This window comes from Oncorhynchus clarkii, chromosome 18 (assembly GCF_045791955.1).
Source record: "Oncorhynchus clarkii lewisi isolate Uvic-CL-2024 chromosome 18, UVic_Ocla_1.0, whole genome shotgun sequence".
Taxonomy (NCBI): domain Eukaryota; kingdom Metazoa; phylum Chordata; class Actinopteri; order Salmoniformes; family Salmonidae; genus Oncorhynchus; species Oncorhynchus clarkii.
This window is the reverse complement of record NC_092164.1, coordinates 34171463-34190822: the sequence shown is the minus strand read 5'-3', so window position 1 is coordinate 34190822 and position 19360 is coordinate 34171463. Positions and strand designations below refer to the sequence as shown.

The 19360-nt window shown below is 41.7% G+C and overlaps 1 protein-coding gene and 1 pseudogene across 3 annotated transcripts; one reads left to right on the top strand and one right to left on the bottom strand.

The window, feature by feature from the left end:
* Nucleotides 1-1031: 1031 nt before the first annotated feature.
* LOC139372307 (apolipoprotein A-IV-like) lies at nucleotides 1032-2128 on the top strand (annotated as a pseudogene).
* A 195-nt stretch (nucleotides 2129-2323) lies between these two features.
* Nucleotides 2324-17563, bottom strand: LOC139373362 (mitochondrial import receptor subunit TOM40 homolog). 3 transcript variants are annotated; one of them, XM_071113801.1, is made up of 10 exons: nucleotides 17487-17563; nucleotides 16871-17088; nucleotides 12379-12446; nucleotides 10510-10602; nucleotides 9916-10017; nucleotides 9601-9706; nucleotides 9380-9502; nucleotides 6937-7013; nucleotides 6735-6837; nucleotides 2324-5116 (listed from the first exon to the last, which is right to left on the bottom strand). In XM_071113801.1, exons 2-10 carry the CDS (start codon nucleotides 17085-17087, stop codon nucleotides 4977-4979), a joined length of 1029 nt encoding a protein of 342 aa, XP_070969902.1. In that variant the 5' UTR covers nucleotide 17088; nucleotides 17487-17563; the 3' UTR covers nucleotides 2324-4976. The 3 variants fall into 3 exon arrangements, with proteins under 3 accessions (XP_070969902.1, XP_070969903.1, XP_070969904.1); XM_071113802.1 differs by having other exon boundaries at nucleotides 17335-17491; XM_071113803.1 differs by lacking the exon at nucleotides 17487-17563 and adding an exon at nucleotides 17339-17454.
* Nucleotides 17564-19360: the final 1797 nt, after the last annotated feature.

Sequence of the window (19360 nt, the reverse complement as noted above, 5' to 3'; positions counted from 1 at the left end):
AACACGGCGAGTTGAGTTGATGGCTAAGAGCTCCATTTTGGTGTCATCTGATCACAACACTTTCACCCAGTTGTCCTCTGAATCATTCAGATGTTCATTGGCAAACTTCAGACGGGCATGTACAGTATATGTGCTTTTCTTGATCTCAGCTCGTTACCAGTATAAAAGACACCTGGGAGACAGAAATCTTTCTGATTGAGAGGGGGTCAAATACTTATTTCCCTCATTAAAATGCAAATCAATTTATAACATTTTTGACATGCGTTTTTCTGGATTTTGTTACTATTCTGTCTCACTGTTCAAATAAACCTACCATTAAAATTATAGACTGATCATTTCTTTGTCAGTCGGCAAACATACAAAATCAGTAGGGGATCAAATACTTTTTCCCCCTCACTGTATGTCAAATAAATAAGGTAAAAGCACTGAATGTGTGAGTATCCCTAACCTTGCCAAAAGACAAAGCGTTATGAATGGGTCAGTGGTTCACCAATCAGGGCCTTGATTGGCTAGGCAACAGTAACAAGGAGTGATGTGTAATACATTTTTCTTTGGACACAAATGTTCTCGCAACGTTCCCAACATGTCTAGAACATTAATATCTTATGTTCTGAGAACACAATCATGTTCTGTGTATGTTTGGTGGAACAGTGATGGAATATTCTCCTAAAAAAAAAAAAATGGACACATGAATGTTCTTTCGAACGTCCCATAAAAAGCGTCTAGAACATTGTTGCATATTCTGAGAATATTGTATGTTCTGCTTGACATTAAGAGCATGTTCTAATGTTCTAACTAACACAAAAGGTTCTCATAAGGTTTTTGTTACATAGATAGAATGTTCCTCTAATTAACTGGACACAACATTAGGGGAACATTACACAAACGTTCTCTCCCTCGAACTGTTAGCTGGGAAGACACTAGCTGCTTCCAGGTATCTTTTTTTATCACACTGGCTACAATATCTGGGATGAGAAACAGAGTTGGATGTTTTCTTCACCAATTGTCTTTTTCTCCATTAACAGCCAGTCATGAAGGTCCTAGTGCTGCTCGCGCTTGCTGTTTTCACTGGTGAGTGAAAAATATGTTTTCATTCTTCAACATGTGACTAGTGTTTGTGTTTGTATTTTTAAAAGGAAGCAAATTGATAATACTAAAATGTAACAGTAAGGTAATATCAATGAAAGGAGTAAATGTATAATCTAAAATACCCTCAAGCCCACATTTTATAATCTTCGGTCTCTCCTACAGGGTGCAAAACTTATGTTCTGTGGCAGGACCAGTCTAAGTGGATCAGACAGTGGTGCCACACAGTAAAGTTAGTCTCAATATGTAGAAAATAACACAATATATTGGAGTTTGATAACTGTTGAGTAACAATCTACTTGTTTGATAACCTTGTGACTTGGCCTCTATACTGACCTTTCTCTCGGTCTCAGAGTGCCTATGCTGTGAACCAGTACACTGTGGCCAGGTGACTCCTCTGACTCAGGACCTGCTGGCAAAGCTTTCCCAGCAGGCCAAACAACTGAAGGCTCACCTGGAGAAGGAACTGAGCACTGGCTGAAGGCCACTCTTCTCCTGAAGAGTGAGGAGCTGAAGGGAAGCCTGGAGAAGGAACTGAGCACTGGCTGAAGGCCACTCTTCTCCTGAAGAGTGAGGAGCTGAAGGGAAGCCTGGAGAAGGAACTGAGCACTGGCTAAAGGCCACTCTTCTCCTGAAGAGTGAGGAGCTGAAGGGAAGCCTGGAGAAGGAACTGAGCACTGGCTAAAGGCCACACTTCTCCCAAAGAGTGAGGAGCTGAAGGGAAGCCTGGAGAAGGAACTGAGCACTGGCTAAATGCCACACTTCTCCCAAAGAGTGAGGAGCTGAAGGGAAGCCTGGAGAAGAGTATGTAGCAGCTGCAGGCCGAGCTGGGCCCCTAGCTGCAGCAGAAGTGACCAGAACCTGGAGGAGTTCCAGAATATCATGATTTCCCTGACCCAGAGCTCCATGACTGAGCTGACTCAGAACACAGGAGCTCCAGCAGAATCTAGCCCCATATGGAGAGGACTTGACAACCCAACTGTCATTAAGAAGTGCCAGTAATCAGACTGATTTGACTTGTTCTACTAGAACTGCGTACTGATTAATAATTTTCCATCAAAGTCCAAAAGGGGCAATATGTACAGTATACTGACAGAGTATTGTTTGTCTCATACATAAACAAACATACATCTCGGTTTCAAGTTAAATACGAAGCCTAATGCAATAACAATCAACTTAAAAATAGTATCATATGTTATATCAAATTTATAACTCTGAACAAAAAAAAATGAACACAACAATTTAAGATTTTATTGAGTTAAAGTTCATATAAGGAAATCAGTCAATTGAAATAAATTCATGAGGCTGTAATCTATAGATTTCACATGACTGGGAACACATATGAATCTGTTAGTCACAGATACCTTAAATAAAAAAGTAGGGGCGTGGGTCAGAAATCCAGTCAGTATCTGATGTGACCATTTGCCTGTGGAATGAAGTCCCACTTCTTTTTAATCGGATATTGGCGGGAACTGTAACACGCTGTCGTACACCTTGATCCAGAGCATCCCAAACATGCTCAATGGGTGATATGTCTGGTGGGTATGCAGGCCATGGAAGAACTGGGACATTTTCAGCCTCCGGGAAATGTGTACAGATCCTTGAGACATGGGGCCATGCATAATCACGCTGAAACATGGTGTTGGCGGAAGATGAATGGCCCGACAATGGGCCTCAGGATCTCATCACGGTATCTCTGTGCATTCAAATTGCCAGCAATAAAATGCAATTATGTTCGTTGTCTGTAGCTTATGCCTTGCCCCACCGCCATCCCAGGGCACTCTGCTCACAATATTGACATCAGCAAACCGCTCAACCACATGTGGTCTGCAGTTGTGAAGGCGGTTGGACGTACAGCAAAATTCTCTAAAACGACATTGAGGCAGCTTATGGTAGTGATATTAACAGGAAATGCTCTAGTGGACATTCCTGCCGTCAGCATGCCTACTCAAAACTTGAGACATCTGTGGCATTATGTTGTGACAAAACTGCACATTTTAGAGTGGCCTTTTAGTGTCCCCAGCACAAGGTGTGCCTGTGTAATGATCATGTTGTTTAACCAGCTTCTTGATATACCACAACTGTCAGGTGGATGGAATATTTTGGGAAAGAAGAAATGCTCAACAACAGGGATGTAAACAAATTTGTGCACAAATTGAGAGAAATACGTTTTTTTGTGCGTATGGAACATTTCAGGGATCTTTTATATCAGCTCATGAAATATGGGACCAACACTTTCCATGTTGTGCCTATATTTTTTTTCAGTGTAAATGTATGTACCACTATTGTTTCACATGATCAGTTATCGGACTCTCCATCTCCTGACCAATATCTACATGTGACTCAGGACTATATTACAGAAGATGTGCAGGATTCTATCATCAATAGAATAATCACATCTACTGTTGACCTCTTGAAAAGGGTCTCAATTTCTTCAAGCAAACTTTCCTACATATCAGCATATTTGTCAGTATTATCATGTGTGATTTAAATAAATTAAACTCATGAACAGCATTCAGCTTATTCCCATCAATTGAAACAATTCAGGCTCTGTCAACTATGAGCAGAGAATTTGAAGCAATAAGAAACAAAACCAATTCTCTCTGTATTTTGTAAGAAATGGCATTTATCCTTTTCCCAATAGATATATACAGGTAATCTATACGATTATGAAAAAGATTTTCCTGCCCTCTGCCTCCCCAACCTAAAAAAACAAACAAGTGAAAAGAAGCAGATAGACCATACAACACAAAATAAATAAAAACAAACCGACCAAAACAAAACTGTACCGGCACAGACCTAAAAACAAAAGTACTATAATTTGATAGTAAAACACTTGCTGTTAGGAAACTGAGTCCTCTTTTACTGCTGTCTGCTATGTTGGTCTCAATACATTAGTCTCTGAAGTATATGGCCATTGTCCAATCTCATCACCACATTGTCCTCAATCTCTGACCCATGCATTTTAACCCCAATTTTGATAATTTGATTATTTTAGTCCTAAAGATGCACCTTATTTACATATCTTTGTTTAACCTTTCAATGATTATATACATGGTCAAAAGTATGTGGACACCTGCTCGTTGAACATCAATCACATTCCAAAATCATGGACATTGATATGGAGTTGGTCCCCCCATGGCGCTATAACAGCCTCCACTGTTCTGGGAAGGCTTTCCACTAGATGTTGGAACATTGGAAGCAAGTCCCCACAGCATTCAGCCACAACAGCATTAGGTGAGGTTGGGCAATTAGGCCTGGCTCGCAGTCGGCGTTCCAATTCATCCCAAAGGTGTTCAATGGGATTCATGAAGCTCCCGACAAACAGTTATTGTGCTGACTTTGCTTCCAGAGTGTTGCGATCGAGGACAGACGATTTATACGCGCTTCAGCACTCGGCAGTTCTGTTCTGTGAGCTTGTGTGGTCTACCACTTCATGGCTGAGCCATTGTTGCTCCTAGACGTTTCCACTTTACAATAACAGCTCTAGCAGGACAGAAAGGTGGCAAACTGACTTGTTGTAAATGTAGTATCTTATGACAGTGCCACATTGAAAAAGTTACTGGGCTCTTCAGTAAGGCCATTCTACTCCCAATGTTTGTCTATGGAGATTGCATGGCGGTGTGCTCGATTTTATACACCTGTCAGCAACGGGTATGGCTGAAATAACCGAATCCACTAATTTCAAGGGGTGTCCACATACTTCTGTATATATAGTGTATATTTTAACACATTATTTAGGAAAAATTAACCTTTGGAACCAACAACAATGAACTTCTTAGTAGTCAGATGGGGACAAATTGAAGTGATGTGAGACTCAGTGGTGAGTCCAGGCTTGGTCTGTCCTTTCTGTGAAGATTGCCTATAGGCTTTCCTCCACTCTGGTAAGTCTAACCGATGGTGATGCCAAAACCACATTGGAACTTGTTCTTCTTGTGGTTGAGGAAGGACCCCAGGACCAAAGAAAGAGGCAGAGGAAGTAGCTTCTTCTCTAGTGTGGCCCCCACCACCCAATTACTATCTATGGAGCCTGGAGTATTGGGGAGAAAAACAGAAAATTGGATAACAGTGCTTTCAGAAAATATTCATAACCTTAGACTTATTCCACATTTTGTTCTGTAATTTAAAAATTGATGAAATATATACATTTTGCACATTTATTGAAAATGAAATTACAGAAATCAAATTGACATAAGTATTAACACCCCTTTGCTATGACGCTCCAAATTGAGCTCCGGTGCATTCAATTTCCTTTGAACATCCCCGAGATGCCACTAGATTGGAGTCCACCTGTGGCCAATTCAATTGTTTGGACATGATTTAGAAAGAAACACACCTGTCTATATAAGGTCTCACAGTTGACAGTGCATGTCAGAGCAGAAACTATAGCATGAAGTCCAAGAAACTGTCCCTAGATCTCCAAGATAGAATTGTGATCAGGCATATACATATTAGGAAGGGTATACATTTAGAGTATTGAAAGTTTCCAAGAGCACAGTGGCCTCCATCATTGGGAAAAAATATAGAACTATCCAGACTCTGCCTAGAGCTGACCGTGCAACCAAACTGAGCCACCGGGCAAGAAGGACCTTGGTCAGGGAGGTGACCAAGAACCCAAAGCCCACTGACATAGCTACAGAGTTCTTTATCTGAGATGGGAGAATATGCCAGAAGGACAACAGTCTCGACAGCACTTCATCAATCTGGGCTTTATTGGAGACGCCAGGCGGAAGCCACTCCTGAGAAAAAGGCACATTACAGCACAACTGAAGTTTGTGAAAAGGCACATGAAAAACAGAAGTATTCAGAAATATTCTGTGGTCTGATGAGACAAACATTTAACTATTTGGCCTGAATGCAAAGCGCCATGTCTGGAGAAACCCAGGCACAGCTCATCACCCGTCTAACGCCATAGTGGTGGCAGTATCATCAGGCTATGGGGATGCTTTTCAGGGGCAGGGAGACTTGTAAGGATAGCGGGAACAATGAACAGAGCCAAATACAGGCAAATCATTGATGAGATCCTGCTTCAGAGTTCAAACAACATTCGACTGGGGCAAAGACTTACATTCCAACAGGACAACGACCCCAAACATACAGCCAAAACAATGCTGGAATGGCTTCAGAACAAAAATGTGAAAGTCCTTGAATGGCCCAGCCAAAGTCCAGACATGAATCCTATTGAAAATCTGTGGGAAGACTTGAAGATTGCTGTTCACTGCCCCTCCGCATCTAACTTAACAGAGCTCTAGAAAATCTGCCAGGAAGAAATGGGAGAAGAATCACCAAATCCAGATGTGCAAAGCTGATACAGATATACCCAAGACAACTCAAAGCTGTAATCACAGCCAATGGTTCTTCTTACAAAGGGGTCTGAATATTTATGCAAATCAGATATTTAATTTTCAAGAACTTTGTCAATTTCTAAAAACGTGTTTTCACTTTGTCATTATGGGGTAGTGAGAAATAAGACATTTAATCCATTCTGAATTCAGGCTGTAACAAAATGTCAAATAAGTAAAGGGGTGTGAATACTTTTTAGGAACTGTATATGAAAATACAAAAACAGCAAACAATGTAACAAAAGGCTAATATACAGGAATATACATATACTTTAAAATCAGTGTCCATACAAGCAGAAGCCATACCTTTGAAGAGCAAATTGGCTTTAGGCACATCTAGCTGGTAGCCAAATGATACACTGGTCTCCTGCATTCGGGTGCTAGCCTCAAACTCAACACCCAACTGCAACTGTGGGATAAGAATAACAGTGAGAGAGCTGAAGACACTTTTTACCAATGTGTTGGTTAGTAACAGACACAGAAGGAAACCAATGGAATTGAGCAATACCGTGTCGTTGGCTTTGTGGTAGTAGGAGGCATGTGCCCCTGCTCCCCCTAGTGTCAATGTGGCAATGAAGTTACTGCCTGAAATAGCAAGAAACACCCATCTTAAAATGGCATAGTGTAACACACACATCTATTCTATCCACTATGGAAAAATATCAGTTAGTGGACTATTGCTGCATTATCAAAAATACATGTTTGTAGAGTGTCAAATTAACACATCCCTGCCAGATGTCAACTACAAGAACACACAAGGACCCATTCAGTGGCCAGAGAACAAAGGAAGATGAGCAAAAAGAGGAGAAGGACAACTCCTGCTGGGTGCTTGCTGTGAGTGGCCCCCCTCTAGTCTACATCAACGCTTCTGTCAGCAAAAAGGGCGGCAGGTTTGAACCAAAAGGGCACCCAGACTTCTGCCAGAGACATGGACACAACAGGTTTCTGACGAAGAGTGACCATGACTCAGCCAAGGAACTTGTCCATTGGACAACATTACACTGCTCGCAAAAGTGCCTCAAACTCTTATTTCCTCAAGCAAACAGCTTAAACGGACTGAAAAGAAAGGCACACACTTGTCTATATAAAAAGGTCCCACAGCTGACAGTGCATGTCAGAGCAAAATCCAAGCCATGAGATTGAAGGAATTGTCCGTAGAGTATTGAGTTGAGGCACAGATCTGGGGGAAGGACACCAAAAAATGTCTTCAGCTTTGAAGGTCCCCAAGAACACAGTGGCATCCATCTTTCTTAAATGGAAGTTTGGAATCACCAAGACTCTTCCTAGAACTGGCTGCCTGGCCAAACTAAGCAAACGGGGGAGAAGGGCCTTGGTCAGTGAGTTACCAAGAACCTGATGGTCACTGACAGAGCTCATCTCTGTCGAGATGGGAGAATCTTCCAGAAGGACAACCATCTCTGCAGCACTCCACCAATCAGGCCCTTATGGTAGAGTGTCCAGATGGAAGCCACTCCTCAGTAAAGATAGCCAGCTTCAAGTTTTCCAAAAAGCACCTAAAGGACTCAGACCATGAGAAACAAGATTGTCAGGTCTGATGAAACCAAGATTGAAGTCTTTGGCCTGAATGCCAAGCGCTACGTCTGGAGGAAACCTGGCACCATCCCTACGGTGAAGCATGGTGGTGGCAGCATCATGCTGTGGAATGTTTTTCAGCAGCAGGGACTGGGAAACTAGTCAGGATTGAGGCAAAGATGAACAGAGCAACGTACAGAGAGATCCTTGATGAAAACCTGCTCCAGAGTGCTCAGGACCTCAGACTGGGGCAAAGGTTCACCTTCCAACAGGACAACGACCCTAAGCACACAGCCAAGACAATGCAGGAGTGGCTTAGGGACAAGTATCTGAATGTCCTTGAGTGGCCCAGGCAGAGCCCGGACTTGAACTTGATCTAAAATCTTTGGAGAGGCCTGAAAATAGCTGTGAAGCAACGCTCCCCATCCAACCTGACAGAGCTTGAGAGGATCTGCAGATAATGGGAGAAACTCCCCAAATAGAGGTGTGCCAAGCTTGTAGCGTCATACCCAAGAAGACTCAAGGCTGTAATCACTGCCAAAGGTGCTTCAGAGTATTGAGGAATTGAAATAGAATTTTTTATTTTTGAATACATTTGCAAACATTTCTAAATGTTTTGTTTTGTTTTGTCATTGATGAAGATAAAACAAAAAAACAATGTAATCTACTTTAGAATAAGGCTGTAACGTAACAAAATGTAGAAAAAGTCAAGGGGTCTGAATAGTCACAGAACAATGCAGGTGATGAATGGGGGCTGACCCAATCCCAGGAACTATTCCATCACCTAAGCCAATCACAGCACTCCTGACAGGAGGGCTCACTTCTCACTGTTCGGTTTTACGAACCACAAAACAATCCAAAGACGTCCCATGGCGGGGACCTTGTGGAATTCTGTGTCCTACTGAAATTCTTATTTTTGGACTCTGGCATGGAGAGTTCTCTGAAGACTGTCCCAGACAGATGTGTAAGAGTTTTCCAGCTCAACCTCACCTTCTTCTCCCTGATTTGATGTGAGCGTGTCATCTGTAGGCTTCAAATCAGTTACTTTTAAGTGTCTTGTGTTTTTGTCCTTTGAGTCACATGCTATAAAAAAGTTAGACAAACTCCCATATACTTTTCTTATTGGTCTATAAAATATCTCCACTATTCATTGATCCTGTACATTTATTGTTTTATCCTGGCTAAGTCCTTTGTTTGTAAAGATATCTACTGTCTCCAAGCATACATTGCCTTGTCATTTTAACTTAATTGCATTCAGAATTACAAGTTAACTATTTTATAGTTTCTTGCTGATTTATAGTAATAAGTGTACAAACTCCCTTACATGGTTTAGAATACACTTAAACTTCTGAAATCTAAGGGTGGCGCAGAGACTGGGTTGTTCCCATACTTCAGTGTGATTGTGGCCAATGCCTCACCTGTGTATCTGCCAGCTAGAGACATGACCGTGCCTTCCTCTCCTGGCCTGCGATGGTAAACCAGCTCCCCTCCCAAAGCCAGGGATGGGGTTATAGACTGGATGTAGTGTGCTACAATAATACCTGACAGATGAAGTAGTAAGAGAAAATGATCAGCTTAAGATATGTACCACCAACTGTAACTTTCAGTATTACAAAATACCTCCATTCACAAAGCTTACCAGAGCCTACAAGGACATCTGGGTTGCCCAGGGTAACAGCAGCAGTAAAGTCCTCTCCTCGGACCTCACAATCTCCTTGCCAGTTCACAAACTTTTGCTGCTGCGTCTGATGGCAGGACACACATTGATAAACATGTCATCAATCAGTCTGATGTAGTAACTCAAGTGGGCTATACACGGCCACCAAGCCTCCCAAATGTAAGGTCCAGGCATTGAAGCTCTACTTCAAAGTATTGTTGATTATCACCTAATTTCAACTGCCAAGGTAAATGGCAGACTAAACAAAAACTACCATAGAAATCCAAATATCTGTACCTGGAAGGCTAGTTTGGACCGGACTCTGTTGGAGATCTGATGAATGACCTGGGCATTGAGGCTGCCGCTGTTGTCCATGTCTCCCACCATGACTGGGAAGGACTGGAGGCAGTAAACAATAGTTACAAAGTACAGGTAAAAAGTTTTCCAGAATGAGCTAATTTCACAAATACCAGCAACAATAACTGTAATATAGTTGTCATTCATGACTGGTAGTGTGTGAACTTGACTGTATAAAAAAATATATACTTCGGGATTTTGGCAATGAGGCTCTTTATCTACTTCCCCAGTCAGTTGAACTCACGGACACCATTTTTGTGGTAGCATGCTAGTAGATGCCCATAGACTTCCAGTCATTGCGCTAACACTAGTTAGCGTCGGCTCACAAAACTACATTCTGGATACAGCGACATGGTATCCACCAGTCCTTCCGACTCTGGAGAAGTAGATGAAAGGCCTCATTATCAAAATCCCAAAGCACCCCTTTAAGCACTCAAATGAAGGGTTACAACTTTATAGAGCTGTAGTGTGTACAGGGCTAATGTATCAAACAAATCTTCAGGTTGTGGTATTAGCTAATTGACTCGGACTCACCTCTGCTGGACCCATCTGCTTAGTTCCCACATAGGTGGCACCGAACCTGTAACTGGAATCGCCTAGGGTGCTGAGCATTACTGTGTGAATCACCTGATGGGGTCGATCAGAGGGAGGACAACATTTCATGTTTCTGTCAGCAATGCTCCTCAAGCAAACATCTGCGTATCGTGTAAAATGAAAAGACAAAAGCTTACCACAAGCTTGGTTGTTGCCTTATTTGGTTACGAGCGCAAGACCAGAACTAATCCTAACACAGTATTATCAAAGTTTCTAAACCCAGAGGCTTAACATCGTAAGACTTCAGGGAACGCTTCCGGAGCAGACCAGACCAGGCTTTGAGAAGTCAATGAGGGAAGAGAAATTCTTCCTTGGTTAATTTTCTCAAAACGTAAATTCGAACCAATGTCTTAAGTAGCTGAACATGTTATTACTACAACCTCATGAAAGTGACAAACTGACATTTATACACTGCTCAAAAAAATAAAGGGAACACTTAAACAACAATGTAACTCCAAGTCAATCACACTTGTGAAATCAAACTGTCCACTTAGGAAGCAACACTGATTGACAATAAATTTCACCTGCTGTTGTGCAAATGGAATAGACAACAGGTGGAAATTATAGGCAATTAGAAAGACACCCCCAATAAAGGAGTGGTTCTGCAGGTGGGGACCACAGACCACTTCTCAGTTCCTATGAAAGCAGGTTCACACTGAGCACATGACAGACGTGACAGTCTGGAGACGCCGTGGAGAATGTTCTACTGCCTGCAACATCCTCCAGAATGACCGGTTTGGTGGTGGGTCAGTCATGGTGTGGGGTGGCATTTCTTTGGGGGGCCGCACAGCCCTCCATGTGCTCGCCAGAGGTAGCCTGACTGCCATTAGGTACCGAGATGAGATCCTCAGACCCCTTGTGAGACCATATGCTGGTGCGGTTGGCCCTGGGTTCCTCCTTAATGCAAGACAATGCTAGACCTCATGTGGCTGGAGTGTGTCAGCAGTTCCTGCAAGAGGAAGGCATTGATATATGGACTGGCCCGCCCGTTCCCCAGACCTCAATCCAATTGAGCACATCTGGGACATCATGTCGTCTCGCTCAATCCACCAACACCACGTTGCACCACAGACTATCCAGGAGTTGGCGGATGCTTTAGTCCAGGTCTGGGAGGAGATCCCTCAGGAGACCATCCGCCACCTCATCAGGAGCATGCCCAGGCATTGTAGGGAGGTCATACAGGCACGTGGAGGCCATACACTACTGAGCCTCATTTTGACTTGTTTTAAGGACATTACATCAAAGTTGGATCAGCCTGTAGCGTGGTTTTCCACTTTAATTTTAAGTGTGACTCCAAATCTAGACCTCCATGGGTTGATAAATTTGATTTCCATTGATAATGTGTGTGTGATTTTGTTGTCAACACATTCAACTATGTAAAGAAAAAAAGTATTTAATAAGAATATTTCATTCATTCCGATCTAGGATGTTTTATTTTAGTGTTCCCTTTATTTTTTGAGCAGTGTATTTGTCAAAAACAACTTTATGTCGAAGGAGTGCCATTGATTTTTGGCTGCCTGCACATGCGCAGTTCGGCGCGATGCAGTCAGGTCTGAGCATGAACATAGCTAGCCAACGTCGCCATGACATTCCCTACAAGCGATGGGGGACTTTATTGGAGAAGCAGTTTCTACACATCTTCAAACTAAACCATCTTTGGTTTTATACTCGAAGTCCGTAAACTTAATGAAATTATTTGCCAGGGGAGATCTATCTCTAGATGGAATGATGAAATGAGGCTCAGGATCAAAGGCCATTCACAACATCATTTTACCAGTAGAAAATAGAGATGTAGTGACCTTTACTGACCTGGAAGTGATTACTCAGGCCCTTGTTAACGATTAGTCTTACACCCTCCATCTGCATGGGGAACACCTCTGGAAAGACAGGTAGAAATGGGAACTGATTGAGATTACGTGTAGGCCTACGACATGAAGACACAGAACCATTAAAAAGGAGTGGTTCACTATTTTGGTATATTGTGTGTTATAGAAGGGTCCAGACACCCGTTTTTGCGATTTCACTTGGTTGAGAAACTAACCTCACTTCCTCATTCTGCATTACGGGGGCTCTGGAAAAACAAAAACACCCAATAGTGATGCAGGTCTTTAGATGTTGTACACATGAAACTGTGCAAATCCAAAACTTTACCCGCAACATTATGTTCCATATTGTGTGACTCGAGCAGTTTCCCTTACCAGCTGTGCTGCGAGGGCTACACGGAAAGGGAGCACTGCTGCTAAGGGGAACCGTCACAAATATTTAACAATGTTGCCGATAACGTTTGGAATTACACAATCTCATGTGTACAACATCTAAAGACCTGCAGCACTATACTGACAGCTTTGCCCTTTCTAAAATGATGCGTTTGGATGTTTTGGCAGCCTTCGTTCGTGTTTTTCCAGAGCCCACACACTGCAGAACGAGCAAGTCTATTGTGGGTGCGTTAAGTTTCTCAAAACCAAGTAAAAAAAATATACAAAAAAAATGATAATAAAAGTGCCTGGACCCTTCTATCACATGCCATTTATGTCAACAATATAGATATGGTTCTAGAAAAGTGAACCAATCCTTTAACACTAGAACTGCCTGGCCTTTCAGCCTATAAGTACCTGCTAGAGAATGTTGCCAGCCATCACCTTTAGCATATGCATCGGATGCATATCAACCGGTACAGTGCAGCAAACATACAGTGCCTTGCGAAAGTATTCGGCCCCGTTGAACTTTGCGACCTTTTGCCACATTTCAGGCTTCAAACATAAAGATATAAAACTGCATTTTTTTGTGAAGAATCAACAACAAGTGGGACACAATCATGAAGTGGAACGACATTGATTGGATATTTCAAACTTTAACAAATCAAAAACTGAAAAATTGTCCGTGCAAAATTATTCAGCCCCCTTAAGTTAATACTTTGTAGCGCCACCTTTTGCTGCGATTACAGCTGTAAGTCGCTTGGGGTATGTCTCTATCAGTTTTGCACATCGAGAGACTGAAATTTTTTCCCATTCCTCCTTGCAAAACAGCTCGAGCTCAGTGAGGTTGGATGGAGAGCATTTGTGAACAGCAGTTCAGTTCTTTCCACAGATTCTCGATTGGATTCAGGTCTGGACTTTGACCTGGCCATTCTAACACCTGGACATGTTTATTTTTTAACCATTCCATTGTAGATTTTGCTTTATGTTTTGGATCATTGTCTTGTTGGAAGACAAATCTCAAGTCTCAGGTCTTTTGCAGACTCCATCAGGTTTTCTTCCAGAATGGTCCTGTATTTGGCTCCATCCATCTTCCCATCAATTTTAACCATCTTCCCTGTCCCTGCTGAAGAAAAGCAGGCCAAAAAGTTCAATTTTGGTTTCATCTGCCCAGAGCACCTTCTTCCACATGTTTGGTGTGTCTCCCAGGTGGCTTGTGGCAAACTTTAAACGACACTTTTTATGGATATCTTTAAGAAATGGCTTTCTTCTTGCCACTCTTCCATAAAGGCCAGATTTGTGCAATATACGACTGATTGTTGTCCTATGGACAGAGTCTCCCACCTCAGCTGTAGATCTCTGCAGTTCATCCAGAGTGATCATGGGCCTCTTGGCTGCATCTCTGATCAGTCTTCTCCTTGTATGAGCTGTAAGTTTAGAGGGACGGCCAGGTCTTGGTAGATTTGCAGTGGTCTGATACTCCTTCCATTTCAATATTATCGCTTGCACAGTGCTCCTTGGGATGTTTAAAGCTTGGGAAATCTTTTTTTTTGTATCCAAATCGGATTTTGTATCCAAATCCGGCTTTAAACTTCTTCACAACAGTATCTCGGACCTGCCTGGTGTGTTCCTTGTTCTTCATGATGCTCTCTGCGCTTTTAACGGACCTCTGAGACTATCACAGTGCAGGTGCATTTATACGGAGACTTGATTACACACAGATGGATTGTATTTATCGTCATTAGTCATTTAGGTCAACATTGGATCATTCAAAGATCCTCACTGAACTTCTGGAGAGAGTTTGCTGCACTGAAAGTAAAGGGGCTGAATAATTTTGCACGCCCAATTTTTCAGTTTTTGATTTGTTAAAAAAGTTTGAAATATCCAATAAATGTCGTTCCACTTCATGATTGTGTCCCACTTGTTGTTGATTCTTCACAAAAAAATACAGTTTTATATCTTTATGTTTGAAGCCTGAAATGTGGCAAAAGGTCGCAAAGTTCAAGGGGGGCGAATACTTTCGCAAGGCACTGTATGCACCAACACTTGATAAAGGATTCATTGCATATAGAAATACACATGCATAAAAAAATTTAAAGTTTAGATCGTCAAGCGTGTTTTGTATAATTCCAACAAGTCCTAGAAAAAAACAAAACACCTATAGCCTATTTTCATTTACCTTATAATAAAAACAGTAAACAAAAGCACCAGTGCGTGAATAATTGTAATGGATGAATTGTATAAATAAATATTTTTGGAAATATATTAATGCCAAGATATAAAAACGAATTTGTTGATCGTATCATACACTGTATTGTGCCCTTATGCGTGTGCCTTTACATATGAATATTGCTCCCGAGTGGTGCAGCGGTCCAAGGCACTGCACCTCAGCCCTAGAGGCGTCACTACAGAACCTGGTTCGATCACGGGCTGTATCACGGTCTCTCGGAAAAGAGTTCATCCATAGACATGTTCCACCTGTTTCCTTTTCTGTGCACATGAGCAACAGTACAATCTGATGTGCTGCAACATCTGCATGTCACATCAACTCGTCTCTACCCAAACCCTGCCATCCGTCCCAGACTGGTCTCACCGTGGCAGTTGGGATCACAGCCTTAGCTGGCTCTGTTCTGGTTTTTCTGCAGCGAGGCCCGGGCATTGGAGGCTTGAAGTCAAGATCAGAATCAGATGAAGACTCTTAAAATCAGCAACATCGATTTTAAGCTCGATTCCAACTCATCTAAATGTCAGTGAGTCCATTCATTTGCATCAGCTTGCCATTGTGAACTACACACATTGTATTTTGTACTCGGTGTTTGATTTGACTCTGAGGGGAAATTATATACAATTTCCAGCCTTTCATTATAAAACAATTAGACCCCCAACAACACCTAGAACTATTCATCAAAATTACACTATTGTTCTAAATTCAGTCACCCTCATCATTCAGTTACTTTAAGTCACATGCACTATTATCAGCTTCTATCGCCCATTCATCCATTGACGACAGAATAGCATATTTAAAATGTTACGTTTATTATGTAACTAGTTTTTGCTTAGCAGCCAGAGCAATGCTGTAGCATGAGTGATCATGTGCTGAATGCAGCACTGATATTCCTAGAAAAAGTCACATTTGGAAATACAGCTGCGCCTCTTGAATTGGGGGTTATCTGATAAAGGTAAGTGTAACTGAAACTGCAGAATATGCTCTCCGATACAATATAGTAATCAAAATGTTTTATCTGCATGTGACTGAAGGAGGATTTGATAAAGTGATACTCCTTTCACGGCATCTGTAAATTACAAGATGCTCCCATCTCCTCATGTACAATTTGACAAATGATAGGCCTAATATTGTCACTCATCAGGTTATTGTCAATTGAATCTTGTCTATAGGCTAACTCTTATTATGTGTGAAATTAGTTTTGGTAAAGTTGATGGGCCAGCTGTGCAGGCTCACTGGCATTGTTTCCCGCTCATAAAATTGGATAGAGTGAAGGATATGTTCTGCATTATTCTAAAGGCCTACTGCAACACATGGCATGGGTTTGTTTCCCCTTACTGTAACTATCACATTTATTGTAACAATCCCGTACGCTGTGAAATTATTTGCTGCTGATAAATGCGTATATATATATATAAAAAAAACATTACACTATTGTCTTTCTAAATTAAATCAACCTCCTTATCATTCAGTTAGGCCCAATTTAAATTAAATTGTGAAGTAAGGTGCACAATTATCACCCATTCATCATTCATTCAGTGAGCATAGAGAGACATTAGATTAGTGCCTGGCTGGGTACCAACATCCTACAGTACATTGTTTTGGCAGGTTAAGCTGGGAATAGGTGAGAAACAAAAAGAAAAACTGGTAAAAAGGCTCTAAATACTTCTCTGTTTGTGATTTCAAAATTCTGACAAATGAGCAGAGTCAAATACAAACATTTAGGAAAAGTCAGGGAAGGAGCAGGACATTTTTTATTTATTTATAAAATAAACGTCAGTGGCCGTTGGCCTATTCACCTATATTTGCACTATTCAATTCACAGATCTCATCTACATGGCGGAGGACTTTCTCTACATATTTCATTGACTAATCTGTTTACCTTTGCACTTGCGGTGGCACTCCTCAAACGTGCCAGGGTTGGACAGAGGGCCTTCTGCCTCCACCTGCTGACCGGGTGCCGCATTGCCTGAAGGCAGTACAGGTGATACTGGGGGCATTGAGAAGCCTGGGGGTACCGTCATCCCTGGGCCGCCAGGACTACCACCAGCAGGAGCCAATGGCGGGTTGGGGGAGCTGGCTGCCAAAACACTGCCCATTCTGTGAGAGGAGATGAGAGAGGTGGAGGTAAAAAAGATGGTGCTGAATTAATTGGGATTATTTCTGGCTATTACTGACAACTAGCAAGTTAAATAATTAAATCGGCTAACATGTATCTAGATGGCCAACCCGTTAGCTAGTTAGCTGGTCTGCTGTAACTAGTAGTTAGCTAACGAATGGTGTAGGAGGTGTTGTAAAACGACGGCAATGAAACGTTAGCTAGCTAGCTGCATAGGCTCTCCACACCTACTATATCCTGATGTTCTTATAGAAGACACGGATGAAACACCTTCTCGGGAAATAATTAAAAGCCTAATTCACAAGATCCTCAGCAACGCAAAAAGTACAATCTTTAGGCTGCCTATTTTCAATGAAACCTCGCTGAAATTGCTACTCACGTTGTGATTTCCAGAGGACGATGCAACACCCGGCAGTAACGTAAGAAGACCTCAAACTGCCATGCGTCATAGCTAAGACCCGCCTACTTACTTGAGGTGGCACTTGGATTGGGCAAATGAGCCCACTTCTGAACAACGTGTGGCAGAAATACATGTCAATCTCAGCGTAAACAACCAGCATGGCCCCACTGAGGTAAAAGAAAACTCAAGCGTGATAATTCGAAGGCATGGTCGTTATTTCGACCACACCTCCATTTGTAGCCAACTGGTTATTAGACGTTTCAGTCACAAAAGAACTGCAATAAGATTGGACAAATGCAATATCTGCCTTACCCAACCAACGCTTGCTGATAGATTGCAAAATGGACTCTTTTTCTGATTTGGAAAAGACAGCAAGGTTCTCAAGGGCTGAAGGTGGGGTCATCACTGTTTGGAGGCTGCTGATTGGTGGACGAGGGGAGTCATTAAGGTTGGTTGCAGTTCAGGGATGTAAAATTAAAAAGTGCTGCCTGTGAAGGTCAGTGACAGCACGAGGGTCTTGGGTCAAATTCAGAAAAACGAATGGAATAGCTCCTACACCACTTTTTCCGCAGGGCTGGATTACCACATGCTCTGGGATCACTGACCTCCAGAGGTTGGGGCCCTTCTGGTGGGGGTGAAGGGTCAGACAGCACATGATAGCAAAATGTATAGAATTGCAGAAAATTTGCTTTAAAACTGCAAAATTAATAATAATAATAACAAATAATAAGATGTGCTATAAAAAGAAGTGTAGAATTGCAGACAATTTGCTTTAAAACATGACAAAATGTGTAGAATGGCATTATAAAACTGCACATTTTACTCTGCACCATTACGAAATGAGTGGACTTAACTTGCAACAATTTTCAACCACTAACAAACGCAGCAATGTTGTGGATGTGTGCTTTGTGCTGACACACGTCCGTCAATATCTATGGAAGCTTTACCTTTCAGTTAGAGTAATGACCTGAGCAGTCACTAACTTTACATCGCTCTGGATAAGAGAATCTGCTTAATTTGAATGTAAGAATGTAGGCCTAAACACCTGAGTGCAGACAACAATGTGTAAAAGTATCACAAAAGCACACAACCTGTCATGTACACAAGCCTTCAAAGACAGGAACAATGAAAAACACCACACTTTCAATTGAGTTCATTTTTATTAAAATTTATAACCCCCTGTATTAATTCCAATGTCATTAAAACTCTGATAGAAGTAGATAATTGAAGTACGCTTCTTGTATTGGTTGTTTCTAGGGTTACCGAGGGGGAGGTGTAACAAGCCAAATTGACATAGTTGCATTTTAAATTGTAATATTGTAAGAAAATTAATGGTGCAACTTTACCCATCGACTTTCTCTATAATCAGATCAAGCATACATGTATGCTCCAATATAGTGGCTGACTACGGCTGTCTGATTTGTAAGACAAACTACCTCGTCAAAGTTTCAGTATTAAGACCTCCGTTTGTAATTCTCACTCTAAATGGGGCTGAACAGTTTTGAAAATAACAAATGAGAAAGTAAAAGGAATAGCCACCAAGGTGTGTACATTCCCACATACAATGCCTTCAGAAAGTGTTCACACCCCTTGAATTTTCCCACATTTTATGAAAAGCTAAATTGTCTTGAGTCAATAAGTATTCAAACCCCTTTGTTATGACAAGACAAAATAAGTTTGGGAGAAAAAAATGTGCTTAAGTTTCATGGACTCACTGTGTGCAATAGTGTTTAACATGATTTTTTAGTGACTACCTAATCTCTGTACCTCACACATATATTTATCCCTTAGTCAAGCTGTCAATTTCAAACACAGATTCAACTACAAAAACCTGCAAGGTTTTCAAATGCCTC

Excerpts from the sequence above, each read along its gene's own strand:
- LOC139373362 (XM_071113801.1), bottom strand. The coding sequence starts at position 17,087 with ATGGGCAGTGTTTTGGCAGCCAGCTCCCCCAACCCGCCATTGGCTCCT. Across the intron at positions 12,447-16,870 it reads GTGCCACCGCAAGTGCAAAG|AGGTGTTCCCCATGCAGATG; the intron begins GTAAACAGATTA and ends CTGTCTTTCCAG. Across the intron at positions 10,603-12,378 it reads GCCTGAGTAATCACTTCCAG|GTGATTCACACAGTAATGCT; the intron begins GTCAGTAAAGGT and ends CGACCCCATCAG.